The sequence below is a fragment of the Chroicocephalus ridibundus genome, chromosome 5 (genome assembly GCF_963924245.1).
Source record: "Chroicocephalus ridibundus chromosome 5, bChrRid1.1, whole genome shotgun sequence".
In the NCBI taxonomy this organism is placed as follows: Eukaryota; Metazoa; Chordata; class Aves; order Charadriiformes; family Laridae; genus Chroicocephalus; species Chroicocephalus ridibundus.
In genome coordinates, this window is record NC_086288.1 from 42,411,775 (window position 1) to 42,432,945 (window position 21,171).

General features: G+C 64.9%; 3 protein-coding genes across 4 annotated transcripts; 1 reads left to right on the forward strand and 2 right to left on the reverse strand.

The window, feature by feature from the left end:
- Positions 1 to 3,047: 3,047 nt before the first annotated feature.
- On the reverse strand, positions 3,048 to 8,512 carry LOC134516580 (RING finger protein 145-like). Of its 2 annotated transcripts, none has more exons than XM_063336920.1 (10): positions 8,090 to 8,512; positions 6,673 to 6,781; positions 6,503 to 6,594; positions 5,975 to 6,210; positions 5,418 to 5,593; positions 5,149 to 5,289; positions 4,760 to 4,852; positions 4,347 to 4,494; positions 3,819 to 4,175; positions 3,048 to 3,712 (listed from the first exon to the last, which is right to left on the reverse strand). In XM_063336920.1, the coding sequence occupies exons 1-10, from the start codon at positions 8,256 to 8,258 to the stop codon at positions 3,200 to 3,202; spliced, it is 2,034 nt and encodes a 677-aa protein (XP_063192990.1). In that variant the 5' UTR covers positions 8,259 to 8,512; the 3' UTR covers positions 3,048 to 3,199. The 2 variants fall into 2 exon arrangements, with proteins under 2 accessions (XP_063192990.1, XP_063192989.1); XM_063336919.1 differs by having other exon boundaries at positions 4,760 to 4,942.
- Positions 8,513 to 15,444: 6,932 nt separating this feature from the next.
- On the forward strand, positions 15,445 to 17,591 carry LOC134516050 (C-type lectin domain family 4 member F-like). Its single transcript, XM_063335882.1, has 7 exons — positions 15,445 to 15,646; positions 15,789 to 15,899; positions 16,032 to 16,112; positions 16,505 to 16,561; positions 16,680 to 16,831; positions 17,020 to 17,132; positions 17,207 to 17,591. The coding sequence occupies exons 1-7, from the start codon at positions 15,580 to 15,582 to the stop codon at positions 17,361 to 17,363; spliced, it is 738 nt and encodes a 245-aa protein (XP_063191952.1). The 5' UTR covers positions 15,445 to 15,579; the 3' UTR covers positions 17,364 to 17,591.
- Positions 17,592 to 18,787: 1,196 nt separating this feature from the next.
- AP5S1 (adaptor related protein complex 5 subunit sigma 1) lies at positions 18,788 to 20,034 on the reverse strand. The gene is made up of 2 exons (XM_063335884.1): positions 19,819 to 20,034; positions 18,788 to 19,344 (listed from the first exon to the last, which is right to left on the reverse strand). Exons 1-2 carry the CDS (start codon positions 19,995 to 19,997, stop codon positions 18,918 to 18,920), a joined length of 606 nt encoding a protein of 201 aa, XP_063191954.1. The 5' UTR covers positions 19,998 to 20,034; the 3' UTR covers positions 18,788 to 18,917.
- Positions 20,035 to 21,171: the final 1,137 nt, after the last annotated feature.

The following is a 21,171-nucleotide window of genomic DNA, read 5'->3' on the forward strand; positions in this document are numbered from 1 at the left end:
GGAGCGGAGAGACCCCGCGCTCCCCGGGGCGGCCGGGGCGACCGCTGTGCCTCCCGGCCCGGGAGACCCCAGGCAGGCCCGGGGGGTAGCCCGGAGGACACCCCGCTGTGTCCCCCAAGATGCCCTGGAGAGACCCCGAACAGGTCCCGGTGCTACCACAGAGCAGCCTCACTATATCCCTGCAAAGACCCCAGGCAGGCCTCAGGGGTACCCTGGAGGACACCCCACTGCATCCCCCGAGACACCCTGGAGAGGCTCCAAACAGGCCCCAGGGACACCCAGAGGAGACCGCATGGCATCCCCCGAGATGTCCTGGAGAGATCCCAGCCAGGTCCCAGGGACACCATGGGGACACCCCAAATGGGCTCTAGAGATAAGCCAGAGGGACCCCAGGGACACCCTGGAGGAGACCCTGCTGCATCCCTGGAGACAGCCTGCAGCGACCCTCCCCTGCATCACAAGGTGCCTTGGAGAGACCCCAAACGGGCCCCAGAAAAAGCCAGCTGAGCTCTGGAGACAAGCCAGCGTGACCCCTCTGCATCCCCCCGACACCCCAGAGAGGCCTCAGGGCATCTCCCAGGGCTCCTCGCAGAGACCTCTCACAAACCCTACAAGACCCTTGTGCCCGCCTGCGTGCCCAGCATGACTCCAATGAGACCCTGGTGCCACACTGACCCTGTTTGGGTCCTCTGCGCCCCGGGATCCCCACACACTGTCCACCACTTAGACCCTCAGACCACTTGGAGTGACCCCAAAGAGTCACCAAGCACCTCAAAAACCCCAGTGTGACTTACCAGCCCCCCTGAGGTGCCCCCAGTGGGACCCCTGCACTCCAGAAACACCCCAGGGTGACCCCTGTGTCCCTCAGCATACCCCAAAGGTGACCCCAGAATCACCCCCGATGCCCCACGTAAACCTGGCTGACCTTCTCTGGGGCACAGCACGTCACTGTGCCCACAGCAGACCCATGGCAAAGGGGACATGTCCCCATCCCCTCCTCACTGTGCATCCCCACCAGGCAGGGTATAGTCAGGGAAGGGGGTGCCAGCCCTGCACAGCTGCCTCCAGTCCGCATCCCAAAGAGGCTGGGAATCCCGAACCCCGACCGGCTCTGTCTCTCCTCTGCCACAGGAGGGGATGCCGGCCCCGCGGTGGGAGTGGGGAGGTTGGTGTCCTTGCCTGGGCAGCCCCTTGTCACAGGCAACATCTCTGGCACAGGCTCTGCAACCTGTCCCCCAACGCGAAGCCATGCTGTGCCCTTTTCCCTCTGGTCACGCAGCCGTGGGGCTGCTGCAGCACCTACATGGGGCTCTGCACACAGACCCCCCCCTCAGGGCTCGGTAGCAGGGGCCAAGCCCACCCAGCACCCCCCACAGCTTCCCAAAGGCTGGTGGGGCCACGATGGCTCCTGCAGAAACCAGGTGTCCATTTATCCGTGTGCCTGTCCATCCCAACATCCACCCATCCATCCTAGCACCCATCTATCTATGCCCCCATCCATCCCAGTGTCCATCCATCCATGCTCCCATTCATCCAGGTATCCATCTGTCCATGCTCCTGTCCATCCCAGCATCTGTCCATGCATGTCCTCGTCCATCCCAGCATCCATCTGTCCATGCCCCCACCCGTCCACCCCAATGTCAATCCATCCATGCCCCGTCCATCTCGGTGTCCAACCATCCATGCCCCTATCCCACCTGGATACCCCAGGGATGGGCACCACCGAAGGGACCCAAGCTCCTGCTGCAGGAGGAGCCGGGGGCAGTGGGGGAGACCTGCTCCCTGCCCCCTGCCCATCTCTCATTTCCAGGCAGCGCTGGGCTGAGCTGTGCCAGGGGACGTGGCTCCCTCCGCTGGGACTGGCTCCGTGGGGAGCCGTGTTCCCTGGTGTGGCTCCGGTAATGGGTCCTAATGGAGGCAGTGTGGCCAAGCGCCGGGGGGGCCGGCAGCGCTGCGGGGGCTGCACCCACTCACAGCTGGGGCTGGAGGGGTATACTCAGGGCCCCTCGTTACAGCCACCCCACAGCAAACCCCTGTGGGGCTGAGCAGTGGGGTGGGGGCTGCTGCACCCCCACTGCCCAGAGGCACCTGCAGGGACCCCCACGGTCCCCCTTGCCGGCTGCTGTGCTGCAGGCACGGAGGCACTGGGGAGGGGGCTGGGACCCTAGGGCAGCCGGGCTCCAGGGGCTTTGGGAGCGGCAGGGAGGACTGAAGGATGGAGGTGTTGGGGAGGAGGGGGAAGGGGTTCTCGCCCCCGCTTGCCTCCCCCCAGATGGATTTTATGGACCGGCTTCTCCTTCCCTCCGGCTAATGGGCTGCAGGACCCATGGGAGCCACTGCGTTAGGGTAAGTGCGGGGTGGGGCCGAGCTGGAATGGGGGGAGCCCATTTACCACCTCCCCAGGGACCCCCCCTTTCCCTGCGGGCAGCACTGGTGCTGCTGCGAGGGCTAGGTCCCCCCTGCAGCGGGGAGCCGGGGACCCACACACAGCCGGGATCCTGCCCCCAAACCTCCCCTCCCGTGGGGCCGGGTCTGAGCAGGGGGAGGATGGGGACTCCGGGCAGGGCTGGGCCCTGTTCCCAGTCTCTCCGGGGCCGGAGAGGGGCATCCCGGTCTCGTCCTGGCACAGGGATGGGCACAGGGAAAGGGATTCGGCAGCAGAGCTGGGAAAGGCGACCCACGCCAAGCCCGTGTCAGACCCACACCAAGCTCCTGCCAGATCCACACCAAGCCTGTGCCATCCTGTGCCTGACCCACGCCCCCCCACACCAGATCCATGCCAAGCCCAGGCCATCCCCCTCCCAGGACCACCCCCAAAACCCCCCAAACTCCCCCGCTGCCCACGCCAAGCCACCCGGCACGTTCCACCCGTGCCATCTAGTGGGATAAGACTAGAAGGCAGCCTGGCACCCACCGTGCACCCATTGGGTGCCCACCCTTCCTAAACCCCACAGCACCCCAGGGACACGCTGGGCACATGCCACCGTGCTGGCACAGGGCACTGTCCCGGCATGGGGTGGGTGAGACGTGCAGCCCCAGCCCTCGGGCACAGCCGCATCAGCTCCGGCTTTATTGCAAAAAGAGTCTGTAGGGATGTGGGCCCTCGGGGACGCTGGTGCCACGCAGGGTCCCGGCCCCGCTCGCTGCTGGGGTGGCCCCTGCAGAGGGATCGCAGCACCGGGGGCGGCAGTCTGTAGTGCTAGGAGGGGTGGTGGCCGCTGTGGGAGTCCCCGCTGTCCTTCACCCCGAGCTCAGAGCTGGCAAAAGTGTCCAGGCTGGTGGGTGAGGGGGCTGGATGCTGCATGTCCTGGACACTGAGGCGATGGTCCCCATGGGGCTGTGGGATGGCACCCGCTTCTCGGTCCTGGAGGGTGGAGGCGTCGGGATGAGCGGGGTGGTGGGGGCCGAGGTCCCCAGTCCCATCGTCCTGGGAAGCCCCACTGTCCCCCTGGGCTGGGACCACGCCGCGCAGCCGGTCCTCCTGGGGCTGAGCTGGGGCTGGGCTGGTGGCAGCTCCTCCATCCTCCGGCACCTCGTCCCTGCTGGCCGGTGCCGGCCGAGTCACCCTCTCGATGCCAGGATCCTCCTCAGTGGCCACCGGTGTCACTTGCTGGTGGCACATGGGGCATGTGTCCTGCACGTAGAGCCACTTGCGGAGGCAGGCGGCGTGGAAGAAGTGACTGCAGGGGGTGATGACGGCCACCTGCATGTCCTGCGGGCAGGAAGAAGACGTCACCCAGCAGGCAGGGGACCCCTGGGGCTGCCCAGAGCAGGGTCCCCTGGCGCTGCAGGGGTGCCGGTGAGGGGAAGGGGCTGACCTGGAAACAGATGGCACAGACGTCGTTGTGGTCCCGCAGCTGCCCACCCGTGGCCCGGGGCAGGGAGTTGATCTTCTTGGCAGCCTCGCGGCGCAGCAGAAAGCTCCTCCAGCCCGACTGAGCGCGCAGCCAGACGTTGAAGTAGGAGTGGATGATGATGACGGAGGCGCCCATCCAGCTCCACTCTCCGAAGAGGGATTCCCAGGTGCCGTAGCCCACCACGCAGACGGCCACCAGGAACTCCAGCACTCGGCTCACCGCGTTCACGCAGTAGATGATCTCGTCCATCCGCTCCAGCGGCGTGTCCTGGAGCAGCTCCACCATGAAGAGCGCGTAGATGAAGAGGGTGCCCATCACCTGGCAGGCAGCAGGATGGCGCCTTGTTGACAGCGGCCGCATGGCAGATTGCACATCCCCACCCAGTGTCATCAGTCGAGGCTGGGAGAGGGTGACTGGGGCAGGGTTGTAGGCATGGGATAGACAGGGCCGCCTACTCCAGGGTGCCAGGGGGAGCGGGAGCTGCCATACCTGCAGAGAGGTGAGCATGCAGCTGGAGACCAGGATGAGCAGCCAGAAATCCAGGTGAAAGAAGTGGGCAATCTTGTAGGCCATGAAGCAAGGGAAAACCAGCAAGAAGAGGCACATGCTGACGCCGCGGAAATGCTTCCAGGGGCTCCTAGGGGAGGCACAGCTCAGTGGGGCCATGCCCACCCCAGGAGCAGCACCTACACCCCCAGGAGCCCGGGCTCCAGCTCCCTCCTCTGGCACTGATTCTGCCCAAAAACGGGCAGTGAGGACTCGAGGTGGAGGGAGCACATGGAGGGCGTGGGACACAGCCTGGCTCTTCCCCAGCGCAAGGTGGGGAGGACCCCTGCCGCTCCTCCCCATTGCCCCCGCAGCATGGGGGGCCAGATCCCGCTGCTCTTCCTTCCACCCGGTACCTGTTGCGGGAGGCTCCCAGCGCCAGCACGATGGGATCAGCTATCTCGATCATGGACTGCAGCGTGGAAGTCACCACAATGAAGAGGATGATGCTGAGGAGGAAGGTCCGCTGGAGGATCTGCAGGTCGAGCAGCCCCGTCTGCAGCGCCAGCAGCAGCAGCGTCACACCCTCCGTCACCCCCCTGCCAGGAGTGGGGCGTGAGGCCGGCAGCCGCGGGCACGTGCCACGCGGCACCGCATGTGCCGTGCCTTGGTCACCCCCCGGGGACGTGACCCCGTTCCTAGATCCCTTGCGACACCCCTGTCCTCCCTACCCTGTGCTGGGCTCTTGCAGGCAAACTGGGATGGGAGGAGGGATGCCCGCCCGTGCCCCCCGCCGCGGGCTCACCTGTGCATGACGTTGCCGTTCTGGAAGGCGCCGAAGCCCAGCAGGTAAAACTTGCAGAGGTTGAGGACGCCCAGGGCGAGGTAGGAGACAGTGAAGGTGAGTCCGACGAGGGAGTAGGGCGTGCTGCAGCACTCGGCCGCGCTGCAACGGAGCCCGGGGTGAGCACGGGTGCTGGCAGGGGCCAGATGGCACCAACTGGAGCCCCAGCCCCTCCTCATCCTCCTCCCACAGCATGAGCTCCCCCAGCTCCTGCCTGTCCCCGTCCCTACCTGCTGAGGAGGAGGAAGAGGAAGCCCTGCTGTGCCAGGGGACTGCTAGAGGAGGTGAGGAAGGAGGAGAGCCGGAGGGAGAAGAGCACCAGCCAGAAGACGAGGAAGAGGAGCGGGATTGCCAGCTGGCTCCAGAGAGACACCGCCAGCGCGACCAGTCGGTACACCTCCAGTGCCTGCAGGGACAGGATGCTCAGCAGGGCTGCCCCCACCCCACCCCACATGTGGGGGGCAAGGAGGGTGCGGGGGAGCCCGGCCATGCGAGGGGACAGCCCTGCAGCCAACCCCACATCAAGGCAGGCTCAGCATGGGAACCCCCATTCCGCAGCCCGCCATCCCACAGCCCCTCATCCTGCAGCCCCTTGTCCCACAGCCCCTCACCCTGCACCCCACGCCCCACAGCCCCCCACCCCACACCCCCTTACCCTGCAGCCCCCCCATCCCGCAGCTTTCCATCCTGCAACCCCCCATCCCACATCCCCCCACCCCACAGACCCCCATCCCAGAGCCTCTCACCCTGCAGACCCCCACGCTGCAGCTCCCCCCTTCCCACTCACCTGCACGACCTCCCGGCAGGCGGCAGCAGCCAGCTGGAAGGGGACGAGGACATGGGAGCCGAGGACGTAGAGCACCTCCAGGGCGGTGACGACGACGGCGAAGGTGTTGAGGACGGGCAGGGCGTGGAGGGGGAGGCCGCAGAGGCGAGCCAGCACCGGCAGCAGTGGGGCCCCGAACAGCCATGGTCGCCTGCTCCTCATCAGGAGGGAGCAGAGGGTGCACAGGCAGAGCTGGCCTGCGGAGGGGACAGGGGACGCCTGGGCACAGGGAAGGATGTGGGACCCCTCACCGTGTCCCCTCCCTGGGTCTCCCGGCACAGCCACCTCGTACCAGCAGCTGGGCACCGGCGCGCGGAGCGGTGACGACGATCTGGCACAGCCGTGCCATCGTCACCCAACACGCTGTCCCATGGGTGATGGCTCCCACAGCCAGGTCACCACAGAATACCCTCACCCTTAGTGCCACATCCCCCCTCTGACATCTGGGGACGTCTGGGGAGGCTGGGACACCCCCCCCCCCCGGCTCACCTGCGAGGGCAGTGGCGAAGCGGCCAAGCGCTGCAGGGTCACTGTATACGGCGCCCTGGAAGCCATACTCCAGCTCGCGGCGGACATAGTCCCTGCGGGGACAGAGGGTCAGCCCCTGGCCACCCGCTCTGCACCCCGGCACAGCCCCCCCCGGCCCCCCCCGGGCTCACCTGGCCGCCGTGTGCCCCGCGGCGAGCAGCAGGGCAGTGAGGAGGTGGAGGTAGAGCTTCACCAGGGACCGCACTGGCAGCATCAGCACCACCACGCACAGCAGGTGGCCTGCGGAGGCGGGGGACAGAGGGGTGAGGTGGCCCCGCTGAGCCCCCCAGCTGGCCAAGACCCCCCCCTCAGCCAGGCAGCCCCCGGCGGTGACGCGACTGTCACCACGCAGTGCCGGGGCGGCATGGGCAAGATGGGGCTGTGCGAGGGGCACCTCCTGGCCGCAGGGCTCACAGCTGTCCCCCGTGCCAGGGGACAATGCTGGGGACAGAGTGCCCACCAGCTCTGGGGACAGCTCCACACTGAGCGGGTGTCAGCGTGGGCGGGGGCGGCAAGACCCCAAATAGCCATCCCTTGGGGTGTCCCCTCATGTCCCCAGCCTGGCCAGGGCCTGGGTGTTCCCTCTTGTCCACAGCATGGCCATTCCTTGGGGTGTCCTCCCCATGCCCCCAACCTGTCCATCCCTTGGGGGACGTCCCCTCACGTCCCCAACCTGTCCATACCCTGTGTGTCCCCTTGTGTCCCCAACCTGTTCATGCCTTGTGGTACCTCCTCATGTCCCCAGCCTGGACAACCACTGGAGTGCCACCAGCATGTCCCCAGCCTGGCCATCCTTTGGGGTGTCCCCTCTTGTCCCCAACCTTGTCAGGCCCTGGGGTATCCCCACTGTGTCCCCAACCTGGGCATTCCCTGGAGTGTCGCCTCATGTCCCCAACATGGCCATGCCCTGCATGTCCCATTGTGTCCCCAGCATGGCCGTCCCTTGAGGTGTCCCTTCATCTCCCCAACTGGGCCAGGTATCCCCACTGTGTCCCCAACCTGTCCATCCCCTGGGGTGTCCCCACCCTGGCCATCCCTTGGGATGTACCTTTATGTCCCCAACCTGGCCATGGCATGAGGTATCCCCAGCCTGTCTGTCCCCAAGGGTGTCCCGTCATGTCCCCAACCTGGCCATCCCCTGGGGTGCTCCCTTGTGTCCCCAACGTTTCCATCTCCTGCATGTCCCATCGTGTCCCCAACAGGGCCATTCCTTGAGGTGTCCCCTCATGTCCCCAACCTGTCCATCCCTGGGGTGGCCCCACTGTGTCCCCAACCTGGCCAGGGCCTGGGGTGTCCCCACCATGTCCCCAACCTGTCCATCCCTTGGGATGTCCCCACCGTGTCCCCAATTTGTCCGTTCCCTGGGGTGTCCCCACCCTGGCAATCCGTTGGGATGTACCCTTATGTCCCCAACCTGGCCAAGCCATGAGGTGTCCCCAGCCTGTCTGTCCCCGAGGGTGTCCCCTCCTGTCCCCAGCCTGTCCATCCCCGGGCTGTCCCCGGCCTGTCCCGCCCCGGGGGACCCCCGCGTCCCGCCGCAGCCCTCACCCAGGCAGTAGGCGCCCCGGAGGGCGGGGGGCCGCAGGAGGGGGGGGTCCCCGCGGCGGGGCCGCAGCAGGTCGCCCAGGGCCGCCGCGTCCCAGCGGTACAGCAGGTCCAGCAGCGCCAGGCCCGGCACCCGCAGCGCCACGTTGGCCACCGCCTCCAGCCGCGCCATGGCCCGCGGGGCGGGGGGGGGTCCCCGCGTCCCGCAGCCCCCCCCAGGGGGACAGGGGGGACCCCCCGGCGCTGCCCCCGCCGCCTCCTCCGGCCCGGCAGGGGGCGCCCGCCCCGCGCCCAACAGGGGCCTGTCTGCCCGGCAGCCTCTCGCTGGGGGGCTGACCGCCTCCCGCCGGGGCGGGCCCCTCTCCTGCTCCCGCTCCCGCTCCCGCCGCCGCCGCCGTTCCGGTCCCTCCGCCACTTTCGCTTTCTCCCGCCCCGCCCCTACGCCCAGAGCGTAGCCGAGAGGCCTTGCGCCAGGGTGCTGCGCTGACGCCGCGGACGCCATCTTGGAAGCTGGCGCAGCGCCTGCTCTTCTTCTACGCCATCCGCCATTTTGGATAAGGGCAACGCGGGGGCCGCGAGGAGGAGGACACGGACATCTTGGAGAGGGGCGGGGCCCTCCGCGGTGACGTTGCTCCCGCCGCCCCGCCCAGCCCCGCGTCAGCCATCTTGGGTGCGGGCAGGCAGTGAGGGCAGGCGCTGGCCGCCATTTTGATAGGGGCATGGCGCGGGCGGGGGGCTGCAGGGCGCTGCGGGAGGCGAGGGTCCCCGGGGGAGAATGGGGTCCCCTGCCCCCAGGGGGTCATCTGGGGGCCTGAAGGATTGTCTGGGGTCTTGAGCTGAGATCCCTTGGGATCAGGTGGGGTCCTCAGGGGTCAGCTGTGGCCCTCTGGGGTGAGGTGGGGTCCGCTGAGGTAATCTGGGCTCAAGCGGGGCCCTCTGGCACCGGGGGAGGTCACCTGGCGGGGGGTGGTGTCCTTTGGGATCGGCTGGGGCCCTGGGGGTCAGCCGGGGATGGGGGGACCCCCTGGGAATATCTGGGGTGCTGGGGGGTCGGCTGGGGATGGGGCGGGGGGTGCCCTCAGGCTGAGCAGCAGGATGCGGCCGGGAAGGGGTGGACGAGGCATCCCTGGATGTCCCCATGCACAGGGGCCCCCAGACTGCCGCAGGGAGACCCCCTGAGATCCCAGGCTGCTTTCGCATGTGGGTGCCCATGGCCGGGTGCCGTGGGCGCTTTGAAAACCCGTCTTTAATCATAAATTTCGGAAGAAAGGCGGGAGCTGAAAGCGCACGGGGGGTCCCGGTGCGGAGCTGCTGCCACGGCACGGGGACATCCCAGGCATGTCCCGCCGTCGTCCTCCCCCGGCTGCCCCTCCGCCGATGCTGCTGGGGGGGTCTGGTGCCCCAGGGAATCTCTGAGCCCCTCGGGTCAGGTTGGGACAGGGGTCGAGCAGAGACGCGTGTCCCAAAGGGCGAGAGCGTGTGTGCAGCTCCCTTCACCGGGGGGGGACGGTGTCTTTTTGAACCCCAGGGGTCCAGCCGGCAACCCGGAATGCTTTTAGCAGCAAGCCTCCCACGGGTGAAGCTGATTTTCCCCCGGCTCTAGCGGGAAGCAGAGCTGCAGGAACAGCCCACGCCGCTGGAGGGGGTGCATGCCCCCCCATGGGGCTCTCCTCATCCCAGTTCAGCACAGGATGGTTTGAGGTGCAACACCCAGTTTGGCCCAGTTTGGCACTTCCCTGCTGGGCATTTTCTAGGTGGACTTTTGCCGTTAGAGACAGCAGCTGGGCACCCCCCACTTTGGGTTCATCTCTTCCCCCTCCTTCCTTTTCTCCCTGGAGAAAAGGACGGGACTGGGACAGACCTTCCCAGCAGCAGGACCCCGAGCCCCGCTTCCCACTGGGATCCCACCCCAAACCTGGCCCATTTCTTCTGGGGCGAAGGGAGCTGCTGAGCAGGCATGGGCTCCTCCGTGCACCCAGGGGACCCCAGCAAGCAGTCAGACCTCGGAGTTAATAAATGAGCTCGGGTAATAATTGCAAGGGTTTTCTAAATTACTCCTTCCCTGGCGTGCGCGTCTGCACAGCTCCTCGGGGACAGTCATCAGGGCCAGCTTATCTCTGGGGATTGCCTGTCACCCGTGTTCGGTGACATCCTGAGCGGCGGTAATTGCTCACTTGATGGAGCTGGTGGCTCTGGAGGAGGGGACTTCTCCCCTGGCTTGACTCGGGGCTGAGTTTACCAAGACAGCAGATCCCGCAGACAGCGCTCGTGAGAGAGCCTGGTTAGGGAAACCTGGGGGACCAGAGCAGTGGCTGGCAGCAAGAGCTGCCCTCCAACTCTGTCAGTGCTCTCCGCTCCCTCGGTGACCCCCAGATGCTCGGTCTGTGCCTCAGTTTCCCCATGGGGCAGCTCCTGCATCCTGCCTGCAGGAGGGGACGTGCTCTTGGTGCCGGGGCTCCTGGAAAGAGCCGGGGCTGGCAGTGCCTGTGGAGGGACCGTCCTGCTCACAGCGGCCGCGGAGCTGCAGGGCACGTGGCTTCTCCAGGGATCGTTCCTGGCCAGTTAGCAAGTGTCCCTGAGTGCCACTGCGTGTCATTTGGGTCCCACACGCTGGGTCCGGGTCTGACCCCATCCTGGCTGCTGGGATGTACCTTACTCAGCCAGCATGACCCAAGTCCCACCGCCTGGCACTTGTCACTGTGCCTTGGCCCCAGGATCGCCGGCTGCACTCGCCTTCACTGGGTTGCCCAGTGCCTCCCAGGAGTATGGGCACTGCCGGGCCTTTCGCTGGGGAATGGGCGGCTGCAGCTCAGCTTGGCAGAGGTTGAGTGTATGGCAGTGTGCTCCTGCAGGGACTGGTGGAGATGCAGATGGTCCCATGGACGCACAGATGGACCCATGGGCACAGGGATGGTCCAACGGACACACAAGTGGTCCGATGGCACAGGGATGGATGGGTGGGCACATGGATGGACCGACAGGCGCATGGATCAACGGATGGTCCATTGGGCACACAGATGGACTGATGGGCACGTGGGTGGTCCAGTGGGAACATGGATGGACCGATGTGCACGCGGGTGGACATCCACACCACAGAGTGCCCTGGTGCTCGCAGGGGACCCCCCCCATCCTGGGTCCAGCTGTGGTGGGCTGGAAGCGGGGACTTGTCCTGCTCTCAAGGTGTTTCCTTGGTGCCTGCGGTCAGCAAGCAGATGGGACCTCCTGCGCCAAGACGGGGTGAGAGGGTGCTCATGGCGGGGGCAGACGGCTGGGAAGCTGCCAAGGAGAGGGTGAAGGGGGAGGGAGAAGCTCCAGGCAGCCCCTTCCCAGCCCAGGGCACCAGACGGGAGCATCCCTGCTCAGAGCAGCGTGAAATTGCCTCCCCAGTCTCAAAACAGCCCCACCTTACAATAACTGGCTGCATTGGTCCCAATCCCCCACCCTCCCCAGCTCCCAGGTCTGCACCCAGCCAGGTCAGAGCACCCTCGCTGCTTTGGCTCCCACCCCATGCTGTGTGGTCCTCCCACCAGAGGGAAGGCTGGCTGGCTGGCTGGGTGGGTGGATGGATGGATAGATGGCTAGGCACAGGGGTGCTTAGGGTGCAGGTGATCTTCCCAGCAGAGCCCCAGGACAAGGTTTGCTCCTCCAGCTCCTCGTCAGAAAGCGGGCTGAGTCAATTTGGACTGGCTGGGCTGGAGGTGGGTGCAGGCAGAGGGGGTGCATGAAAGGTTTGGGGAAACCCCGCATGCAGAGAGGGGCACGGGGTGAGGAGTGTGCCTGGAACTCTCCTGTCTGGGGGCGGCACACGGGCACCATCCTTTTTTGAAGGAATTTTTTGCTATTTGGCATTATTTGTTCTCTGTTTCGTGCCCTGGTTTAGGTCTGTAGCCTGCAGTGAGGGCTCCTGCCTGCAGCCTGGGCTCCTGCAAAGCTGATCTTGAATCACTTGTGGGTTTTCTGCTCCCCAACAGGTAGACAGACCCTTGCCCGGACAGGAGCTGTGCCCATTTTGGGAAAAGCCCAGGGAATCTCCTGCTGACACAAGCCATCTCTGGCCATAACTCCTGTGTCTCCCTGAGAGGCTGCCCCTCGGTTGTCAGCCCAGGGCTGCTCCCTGCCTTCAAGCCTGCCTGGAGGTGCCTGCTGCTGTCACCGATGGATAAGGGATGGGGACACTGTCCCAGACTTCAGCATGATGCTCCTCAGCAGGGACCATCCCTCCCCTGCCTGCTGCCTGATGTTATCATATAATGTCATGATATCATGACGGTATCATGATAACAGCTCTTGATGCTATTGCGGAATATCCCTCCACTATTTTTCAGCAGTCTTGGCAGTCTGGAGGGGGCCCAGTTGTCTGGAAGCTGGCAAATGTTGTCTTAGATTTCAAGAAGTGAAAGAAGGAAGACCCTGGTAATTATATCCTATCAGTCTTACTTCAGTGCCTGGTAAAACAATGGAGGAGGTTGTTCTGGGGGTGACTGAAAACCACTTGAGAGACAACTCAGTCATTAGTCACAGCCAGAATGGGTTTATGAAGAGAAAGTCCCGCTAACCAACTTAATTTCCTTTTATGACAAGGTCACCCATCTAGTTGACCCAGGGAAGACAGTAGATGGTGGGGGGGGGGTTGGATTTTAGCAAAGCTTTTGACACTGTGTCTCGCAGTATCCTTCTGGACAAAATGTCCAGCGCACAGGTAGACAAGGCCATAATACGTTGGGTGATCAGTTGGCTGATGGGTTGGGCTCAAAGGGTTACAGTAAATGGGGTCACATCAGGCTGCGTGGTGTGGGGTCACCAGTGGGGTTCCCCAGGCTCTTTAATGTTTTTATAAATGACCTGGGTAGAGGAATTGAATGTACATTAAGTAAGTTTGCCGATGACACTAAACTAGGAGGAGCTGTGGAATCCCTTGAGGGTAGAGAGGCCTTATAGAGAGATCTGGACAGGCTACAGAGCTGGGCAATCCCTGCTCCTCTCCCTGCTCCTTGCAGTGCGATGAACTAGATGATCCCCATGGGTCCCTTCCAACTCGAGATATTCTATGACTGAATGATTCACCACTTGTGCAACATGAAGGTGAACTGGCTTCCTTCCTCTTCCCCACAGTTTCGTCTTCCTCTGGACACTTCTGCAGCATCATCCAGCTGCTTGGTGATGGGTGTTGGGGTGGTGTTGTCAGCCCTGACTCACCCTGTTTCACAACACTGCAAAATCCAGCTGCATCCTCTCATCTCCCGAGGTCCCGTCAGCTCCGAATGGGCGAGCGCCACTGTCCGATGCCGCTCACGGATTTGGTGGTGCCGTATCCCTGGGAAACTTTATGAAAATGTAGGTAGGAAACAAAAGACTCAAGGCATTGCAGCCCATATCCACCTGAAGTCAGAAGGATCGAGTTGCATTGACAGAGAAGCAAAGTGCAGCCCAATAAATTAAATGTTATTGTTATGTCAATACGTAGAATCATAGAATAACTAAGGTTGGAAGGGACCTATAAGGATCATTGAGTCCAACTCCCTGCTCCTTGCAAGACTACCTAAAACTACCCCATATGAATAAGCATGTCATCCAGATGTTCCTTGACCGCTGACAGGGTTGGTGCCATGATCACTTCCCTGAGGACTCTGTTCCAGGGACCGACCACCCGCTCAGGGAAGAACCTTTGCCTAATGTCCAATCTAAGCAGAGAACCTTTATGGCCTGGAAGCCCAGCTGAGAAAGGCCGAGTAGAGCTACCGCATTGGTGAGCGGAGAAGGATGCTGACAGCGTCTACAAAATGACAAGGAATAACAGAGAGGCTGCAGGTCTCTGCCAGGGCAGTAAATACAATCGCAGTACGGGGAGAATTCAGTTAACCTCATAGAGACTCACAAATGTGAAACCAGCTTGGATGTGGAAATGATGCTCGAGGTCCCACATGGGACCTCTTCCTGCACCGTGTCCACCGAACTAAAGAGAAGGGCACTTTAATGGGAAAATGTATTAAAAGGAAATTAAATGGAGCAGCTGAAAGGGTGAGGGCTTGCAGGTGAGGTGGAGAACTTGGAGAAGAGCCGAGTGTGGCTGCAGGGACCCTCGGCCATGGCCCCTCGCTGCCCACATGGGGCTGCCTCTGATTCAGTGCTGGCAGCCGGCTCCGAGCCAGATGGCAACTCAGCTGCAGCTCAGGGGGTGAGGGACATGGGGACGGCACTGTCACCGCAGCTGGTGGCGGCCAAGCTGGGGGGTGTCCGTGCCCTGGGGAGGGGGAGCGGGGAAGGGGAAGAGCAGGGAGGAGGAGGAGGATGAAGGTCTGCCCATCACAAGGCCACTGGTGCAGCCCTGGGGGACAGACCCGTGCCCAGGGGGTGCAGGGGCAGCTGGGCAGAAACGCACCCCTGGGCTTTTTGGCAATTCCTGCATTTGCTGGAAAATCGTTGTTGCTGCATGTTTGAAGCTATTTCTGGTGTCTGTGTTAAACACGATGATGGTTTGGGCCAAAATGGGGAAAAAAAACCCAACAAAAAAAACAAAAACCAGAAGTTATGAAATACCATATCTGGGTGTTTACGGAGCAGAGCGGGGGCAGCTGGGGGCCTGGGGAGGTCTGCGCCACAGGCGGTGGTGCCAGGTGTGCCACCGCAGCACCCGGGGACGGTGCTGGGAGGAGCTGGGCGGCCCCGAGCAGACCCTGTGGCAGCAGGCACCGACCTCCCCTTTGGGGTTCCCCGCCGGCAGGGAGCTCCTCCAGCCCAGGAGGGTCTGGGCAAAGGCTGCTTCCCCTGGTGCCAGAGGGCAGCTCCCCATGCCCGATTCTGCATGGATCCTGCCGGGATGGTGCCTGTCCTGGGCATCCGTCCTCATGCCCACTGTGCGGCTTTCCAGCCAGGCAGAGCACTGCCCGTGCACATCACTAATGTAGTAGTGATGATGATGATGATGATGATGGTGATGATGATGATGACGACGACGATGACGACAGCCCTTCTCCTCATTTATAACAGGCCACTGCCAGCTCCATTTGAAGGCTGTCTGCTCTCCTGGCAAATAAGGAGGATGAAGGCTGGGAGCCCCCTGCACCACACCCGGCACACTGGGCTGGGCGCATCCCCCCCTGCCCCCGGCACCGAGACCAGGTTGCTGGTTCCCTCCTGGGATTCAGGGGTTCCCCCAGCATTTCTGCGTCTGAGGGTGGGAAACACTAATTGCAATTGAGACGAGCTTTGGGACAAAACCGCAGGGTCAGCGGTTGGGGCAGGAGCTGGCCATGGGCTGGGGGTCCAGGGCTGGGATGTGGCTGCGTGCCCTGCATCGAGGATTGTCCCCAGATGATGCCGCTTGGGGCGGAAGGACACGTGTGACGCCCTGGCTGTCGTCAGGAACCGGCACCCACGAGCTTTTGCGAGTGCCTGGCTGCCCGGTTCCCTTTCCTGGCACTTCGGGCTGCCCTTGCCGGCGTGTGCCGAGGCTCCGGCAGGAAGCAGCTCCTTGAGCCGGGCTAGCTGCCGGGATGGCGGAGGCAGAGCCAGACCTGTATGAGAGACTGCAGATCCGTTACCCACCCAGCCCCACTCGAGGTAAGCCCTATCCCGCCGGGATGCAGGAGGAGCAGCTGGCTGACCCCCTTCCTTCCCCATCCCGGCTCCTCTCCTAGGCATGCCAGGGTCCACGGGGCTGGCTCAGACCTGACTCAGGGCACCTCCGGATTCTCTCCCGCAGTACTGGCACCTGGATCTCCTCCAGCCGCATCCCGCTGGACGCTGGGCACCGTCCTGGCCGTGGGCATGGGGGTGGTCCTGGTGGCCACCCTGGCAGCCCTCATCACCCTGTGTAAGTGCTGCCGGGGGGATGGGAGCCGGTGACGGCTGTCGGGAGCCGGTGATGGCTGTCAGGAGCCGGGAGCAAGCAGGAGCCCACGGGCAGCCCTGGCACGGCGCTGACCCACGGCCCTGCCCTCCCCAGACGTGCAGGGCCAGGCGGAGCTGCGGGCAGCACGGGCAGAGCTGGTGGCCGTTGGAGCCCATCCGCTGCCTGACCCTGATGGTGAGTGGGACGCTGGGGCTGCCCCCAGTACCCCATCCCCTTGCCACCCAGCCCCTGTCCCAAGCCCCTGCCACCCGGCTCCTGCCTTACAGACCCTGTCCCCAGATGCTACTGTCCAGCCCCTGCCCCCAGCCCCTGTCCCCCAGCCCCTGCCACCCGGCTCCTCCCTTCCAGCCCCTGCCCCCAGCCTCTGTCCCCCAGCCCCTGCCTTACAGCTCCAGTACCCCAGCCCCTTGCCACCCAGCCCTGCCACCCAGCTCCTGCCACCCAGCCCGTCCCCAGCCAGCCCCTGTCCCTTTCCCCTTTCCCCTGCCCTCCAGCCCCTGCCCCCCAGCCTCTGCCCAAGGCGGTGGGCACACCACTGCTAGCTCCTCTCCCTAACCCCGTGGCAGGTCCCTTGAACCCCAGTGAGAGCCCGGCAGCGGCGCAAAGGCGGAAGGAGCAGCTCGGTAACGTCCTTGGGGAGGCTGCGGGGTGTTGGGGGGGGGTGACACCCGGCCCTGGGCTGCCCCGGCCCCTCTGGCCCTGGCAGCTGGCACCCCGGCCCCACGGCTGCCCACTCCCCAGGGCGGTGGCTGCAGGGGCTGTCCCTGGGATGGCGGTACCACCAGGGGAAGATCTACTACTTCTCGAGGGAGCCGAAGCCCTGGAGTGAGGCGGAGGCCGCCTGCCGCTTCACCCACTCCTACCTCACCTCCATCACCAGCCTTGAGGAGCAGGTAGGTAACTGGGGCTGCAGCGCCCATCACCGCCCTCTCCTGCCTGCCCTGCCCTGCTGCTGCCTGCTCCTGTGTGCCCTCCTGCCTGCACATCCTCCTGCCCATGAACCCTCCTGCCCGTGCATCCTCCTGCCCTCCTACTGTCTCCTACCTGTTCCCCCTGCCCACACCCGTGTCCTGTCCCACAGGACTACCTGGCGCAGGAAGCAAGGGGAGGATCCTACTGGATTGGGCTGACAGCCACGGGCCCCGGGGGCTCTTGGCGCTGGGTGGATGGAGCTACCTACTCCCAGGCCCAGAGGTGAGAGCAGGGCTTGGGAAGGGGGCGCCCGGCGCCCCCAGCACCTCCCTGCTGACCCCGCTCTTCCCTGGCAGTTTCTGGGCACCGGGGCAGCCGGACAGCACAGACCACGGGCAGTGGGGCCAGGAGGACTGCGCCCAGATCCACCCTGTGCGCAACGGCCTCTGGAACGACCACAACTGCAACTTCACCTTCCCTTGGATCTGCAAGAGGGACCTGAGCATGCCCTGATGCCCCGCTGACAGATCCCCTGCGGGCACGCTGCCGGCCCCGCTGCCAGCCCCCTCACCCCATGCAGCGTGCTGGATGAGCCCCCCCCGGCACCTCCGCTCCTCCCTGAAGCAGGGCAGATCCCCGGCCAGTGCCCGTGCCACGACACTGACGCCACCGCCGATGCTCCAGACCCCAATGCTACCCCCTGCACACAGAGCCCTGATTAAACTTCTCCTGCTGCACCTCCCCAGCTGCCTCTCGCCCCCCCTACCCAGTGAGGCGTTGGCTCCATCACCCCCACAGCCCCCGGCAGGCAGCGAGGTCCCCTCAGCCCCTCTACCCTGCCCTGCCCACCTTGGGGACCTTTGCTGGCATCAACCGTGGTGCCACATCTCTCATGTCATGGGCCTCCCATGAGTGCCGTGGGAGGGACAGATCCGTCCCCTCCCTTGCCCTGTGAGCGTGGTGGGAGGGGGTACCGGGACCCCTCTGTGCCTGCAGCCCCCAGCAGCGTGCCTGGCCAGATCCCACCCAGCATCACGTCCAGAGAGACGCACCATGGCTGAAGCCCGGCACCATCAATGCCCAGCGTCCCTCCCCAGGTTCTTCAGCTTTACCGGCGCAGTTATGGGGGGAAACGTTTTGGGGTCCACCCCTCCCAGGCAGCCCCTCTGCAGGGACAGGCAGCACAGCCCATCTCCGGCATGCCGGCAGTGGCGGGAGAGCCAGGCACGATGGCTCCTGGCTCCCCGGCTCTCCTGGCACCCAGAAACTGCCGGGGCAGGACCTTGCTCACTGCTGTACCCTGTGGAGCCGGGAGGGTGGGTGCCAGCTCCTGCCACCTCCCAGGGTGTCACAGATGTCCCCTCCACCCCAAGCACACATCTGGGGACAACCGACCCCCCATGCTGGGGGCATGGCCGTGTCCTGCCTCGCTGCCTGTTGATTAAATCCTCCACCCCGGTGAGCGTGATGCAGCAGGGCTGGTTGCACCCCCCCCCGCTACCTTGTCTGCCCTGGGGTCCCTCCTGTCCTGAGGTGACAGACCCCCATCTCTGGTCATCCTGTCCCACAGCAGAGGGACCTGAGCTGCCCATGGCTGCTGCTCCCCCACCGAGGACCCCCCACCTGCCCCAAAGCATCCGGACAGGGAAACTCCAACCTTCACATGGAGGGGACGGAGGCCCCCAGCACCCATCCATCCTTCAGGCTGGCTGGTGAGAGGTTTGCAGAACCCCCTGGGGGAGAATCACCTCTTTTTTAACGTCCATTTATGGCCCTGCAGAGCCATTGCCTGCGGTCCTGTGCACGCAGAGCTGTGCAGGAACATGGTGCCATCCCAGCTCCGGATGGATTTTTACGGGGATGGCTATTAGCAGTCCCCAGGCCTCCCAAGATGGTATCATGGGGATAAATGGATTAAAAACCTGCTCTTTGCCGGCTCGTTGCTCTTTATTCCTGAGCCACTTTTCCTCTCCATCCCACTGGGGCTTGGCGACCATCTCGGACCCCTCCCTTGCCTCTCCCGCCCCGAAATATCGGGGGGTGCCGGGCAGGGATGCCGGCTGTAGCTCAGCGGGATGCTTTGATGCCCATCTCCCGGTCCACTGCCTGGAGGAAGTGTTCGTTGAGGAAAAGCATCTGCCCGTGGGGCAGGAGACGATCGAGGAGGACGTCAGCGGCCTCGGGTCGGAGCAGGACGTCGGCGCCGGGGCCGAGGAGGCGCAGGGAGGCGAGCAGGCGGGGGGCCAGGCGGCGCAGGGTGATTTCGGCAAGCGATACATTCTCTTGAGGGTCACAAACCAAAGCGAAGGCGAGGGCCACGACCGACAGCCAGGCTACCGTCACCCGTTCGGGGAAGGGGTCCCCGGAGGGCAGCTGGAAAAGCCCCCCCGGGGCGTCTTGCAGTGACATCGGCTCATCGGGGAGCTGGGGGAGTTGGGGGGAGGACGGGCGCCCCGAGGATGACTGAAGCAGCTGGCACTGGGTGGCCACTTGCCTGGGAGAGAAGGGGGGACCCTTGTGTTAAGCCCCCCCCCCCATCCAGGGACAGGGTGACCCTGTCTATTGGGGGGACAGGGCTCGGTGGTGCCACGGCCCTGGGGGTCCCGCAGAGCCCTGTCCCCCCAAAAGAAGGCTGTCATAGCTCTGGGGGTCCCACTGAGCACAGAGCCCCCCAGGAAGGGGGTGTCACCACCCTGGGGGTCCTGCAAAGCCCAGGAGCCCCCCCCAAAAAGGGGGGGTATCATGGCCCCGGGGGTCCCACTGAGCCTGGAACTGTCAGAGGTGGGGGGGGTGCCAGAACCCTGGGACCGGCCAGAACCGGGGAACCGGTCCTGGGGGCCCCACCGAGCCCAGCATCCCCAGGAATGGGGGAGTCCCATGGAGGGGGCGTGTCCCGGCCCCGGGGGTCCCTCCGAGCCCAAACCGCCCCCCCCCGCCCCGCCCAGGGAAAAGGGGGTGTCCCGGGTACCTGGCCACGGCCAGCAGCTGCTCCTTGCGGCGGAGGCGCTGCCGGGAAGGGTCCCCGGTGCCGGGGGGGGTGTCGGTCTCGGGGGGGGTACCGAAGGCGCGCGCGTACAGCACGCGGCAGGGGGCGGGGCGCGGGGGGCCGGGCCCGCCCAGCGCCAGCAGCACGAACGCCCGCACCATGGCAACGCCGCCGCGACCCCGGCCCCCACCACCGCTCCGCCCCGCCCCCCCCGCCCCTCCGCCGGCTGCCATTGGTCAGCGAGTGTGACGAGGGTCCCCGCTCAGATTGGCGCAGGGCGCGGGAGGGCAGAGATTGGCCGATGCGTAGGGCAGCGGCGGCGGCGGCGATTGGTGAGTCCAGAGAGGGAGGCGGGAGAAGGGAGGGGAAGCTTGGCCCCCCACACGCTGCACTTGACAGGGCCGGGCCGTGATTGGCCAAGGCTACGCGAGCGGCGCGCTGATTGGCGCATAGGGGGCTGGTGGGCGGGCTGGCGGAGGGGAAGAGGAAGTACGGCCTGGGAGGGGTGGCAGGGCCTGGGGGACAGCAGAGCCGTGGGCAACAGGGTCACCCCCGGGGACACAGGATCAGCCTGGGGATGGCAGAGCCTGGGGGAACGACAGGGTCATCCCAGGGGCTGGAGGAGCCCAGGATCACCCCGGGGGCAGCAGGGCCTGGGGGGACAGGGAAACACAGCATCACCCGGGGGTGGTGGGGGGGCATGGCCTGAGGGACACAGGATCACCCACGCCAGGGGTGGCAGGGCAGGGGTGCCCCCCTCAGGTAGCTCTGCCCTGGCTGCAGGACACCCCCCCCCCCCCCGTCACCCCTCCAGCCCCACCCACGCACCCCCCTGCCCTGCCCCCCTCCATGGCCAAGCAGGAGTGGGGCAGAGCTCTCCCATTACCCAGCTGGGGCCATGCTGCCCACCATCCCACTGTGCAGGGACAGCATTAAACAGGTCAATATTTGTCCCTGCCCCAGCCACTATCCCCCCAGGGAAGCCCCCAGCGAAGCCATTACCCCAGCCCTCTCCACCTCACCAAGCCCTCACACAGCCTGCCCCCCTGCCCCCCCCCCCCCAGCCTTTGCTTTGCATCACAGTCACAAACAAGGGACACAGGTTTGTTCTTCCTCCTTCAGGAGTTATTAGCCGGGAGCATAAAAAAAACCCCACGTATAAACATAAAAATGAATGAGACACATGAGTACAGCGTGACGGCGGCAGCTCCCGGCCAACGAAATGCTTCCCACCCTCCCCAGGTCACAGGCAAGTGCTCAGCCCCGTGCCGCGGTGTCCCTGAGGTGCCACAGCTTAACCGCTGCCTGGCTCTGGGGGCAGGGTGAAGCCCCTCC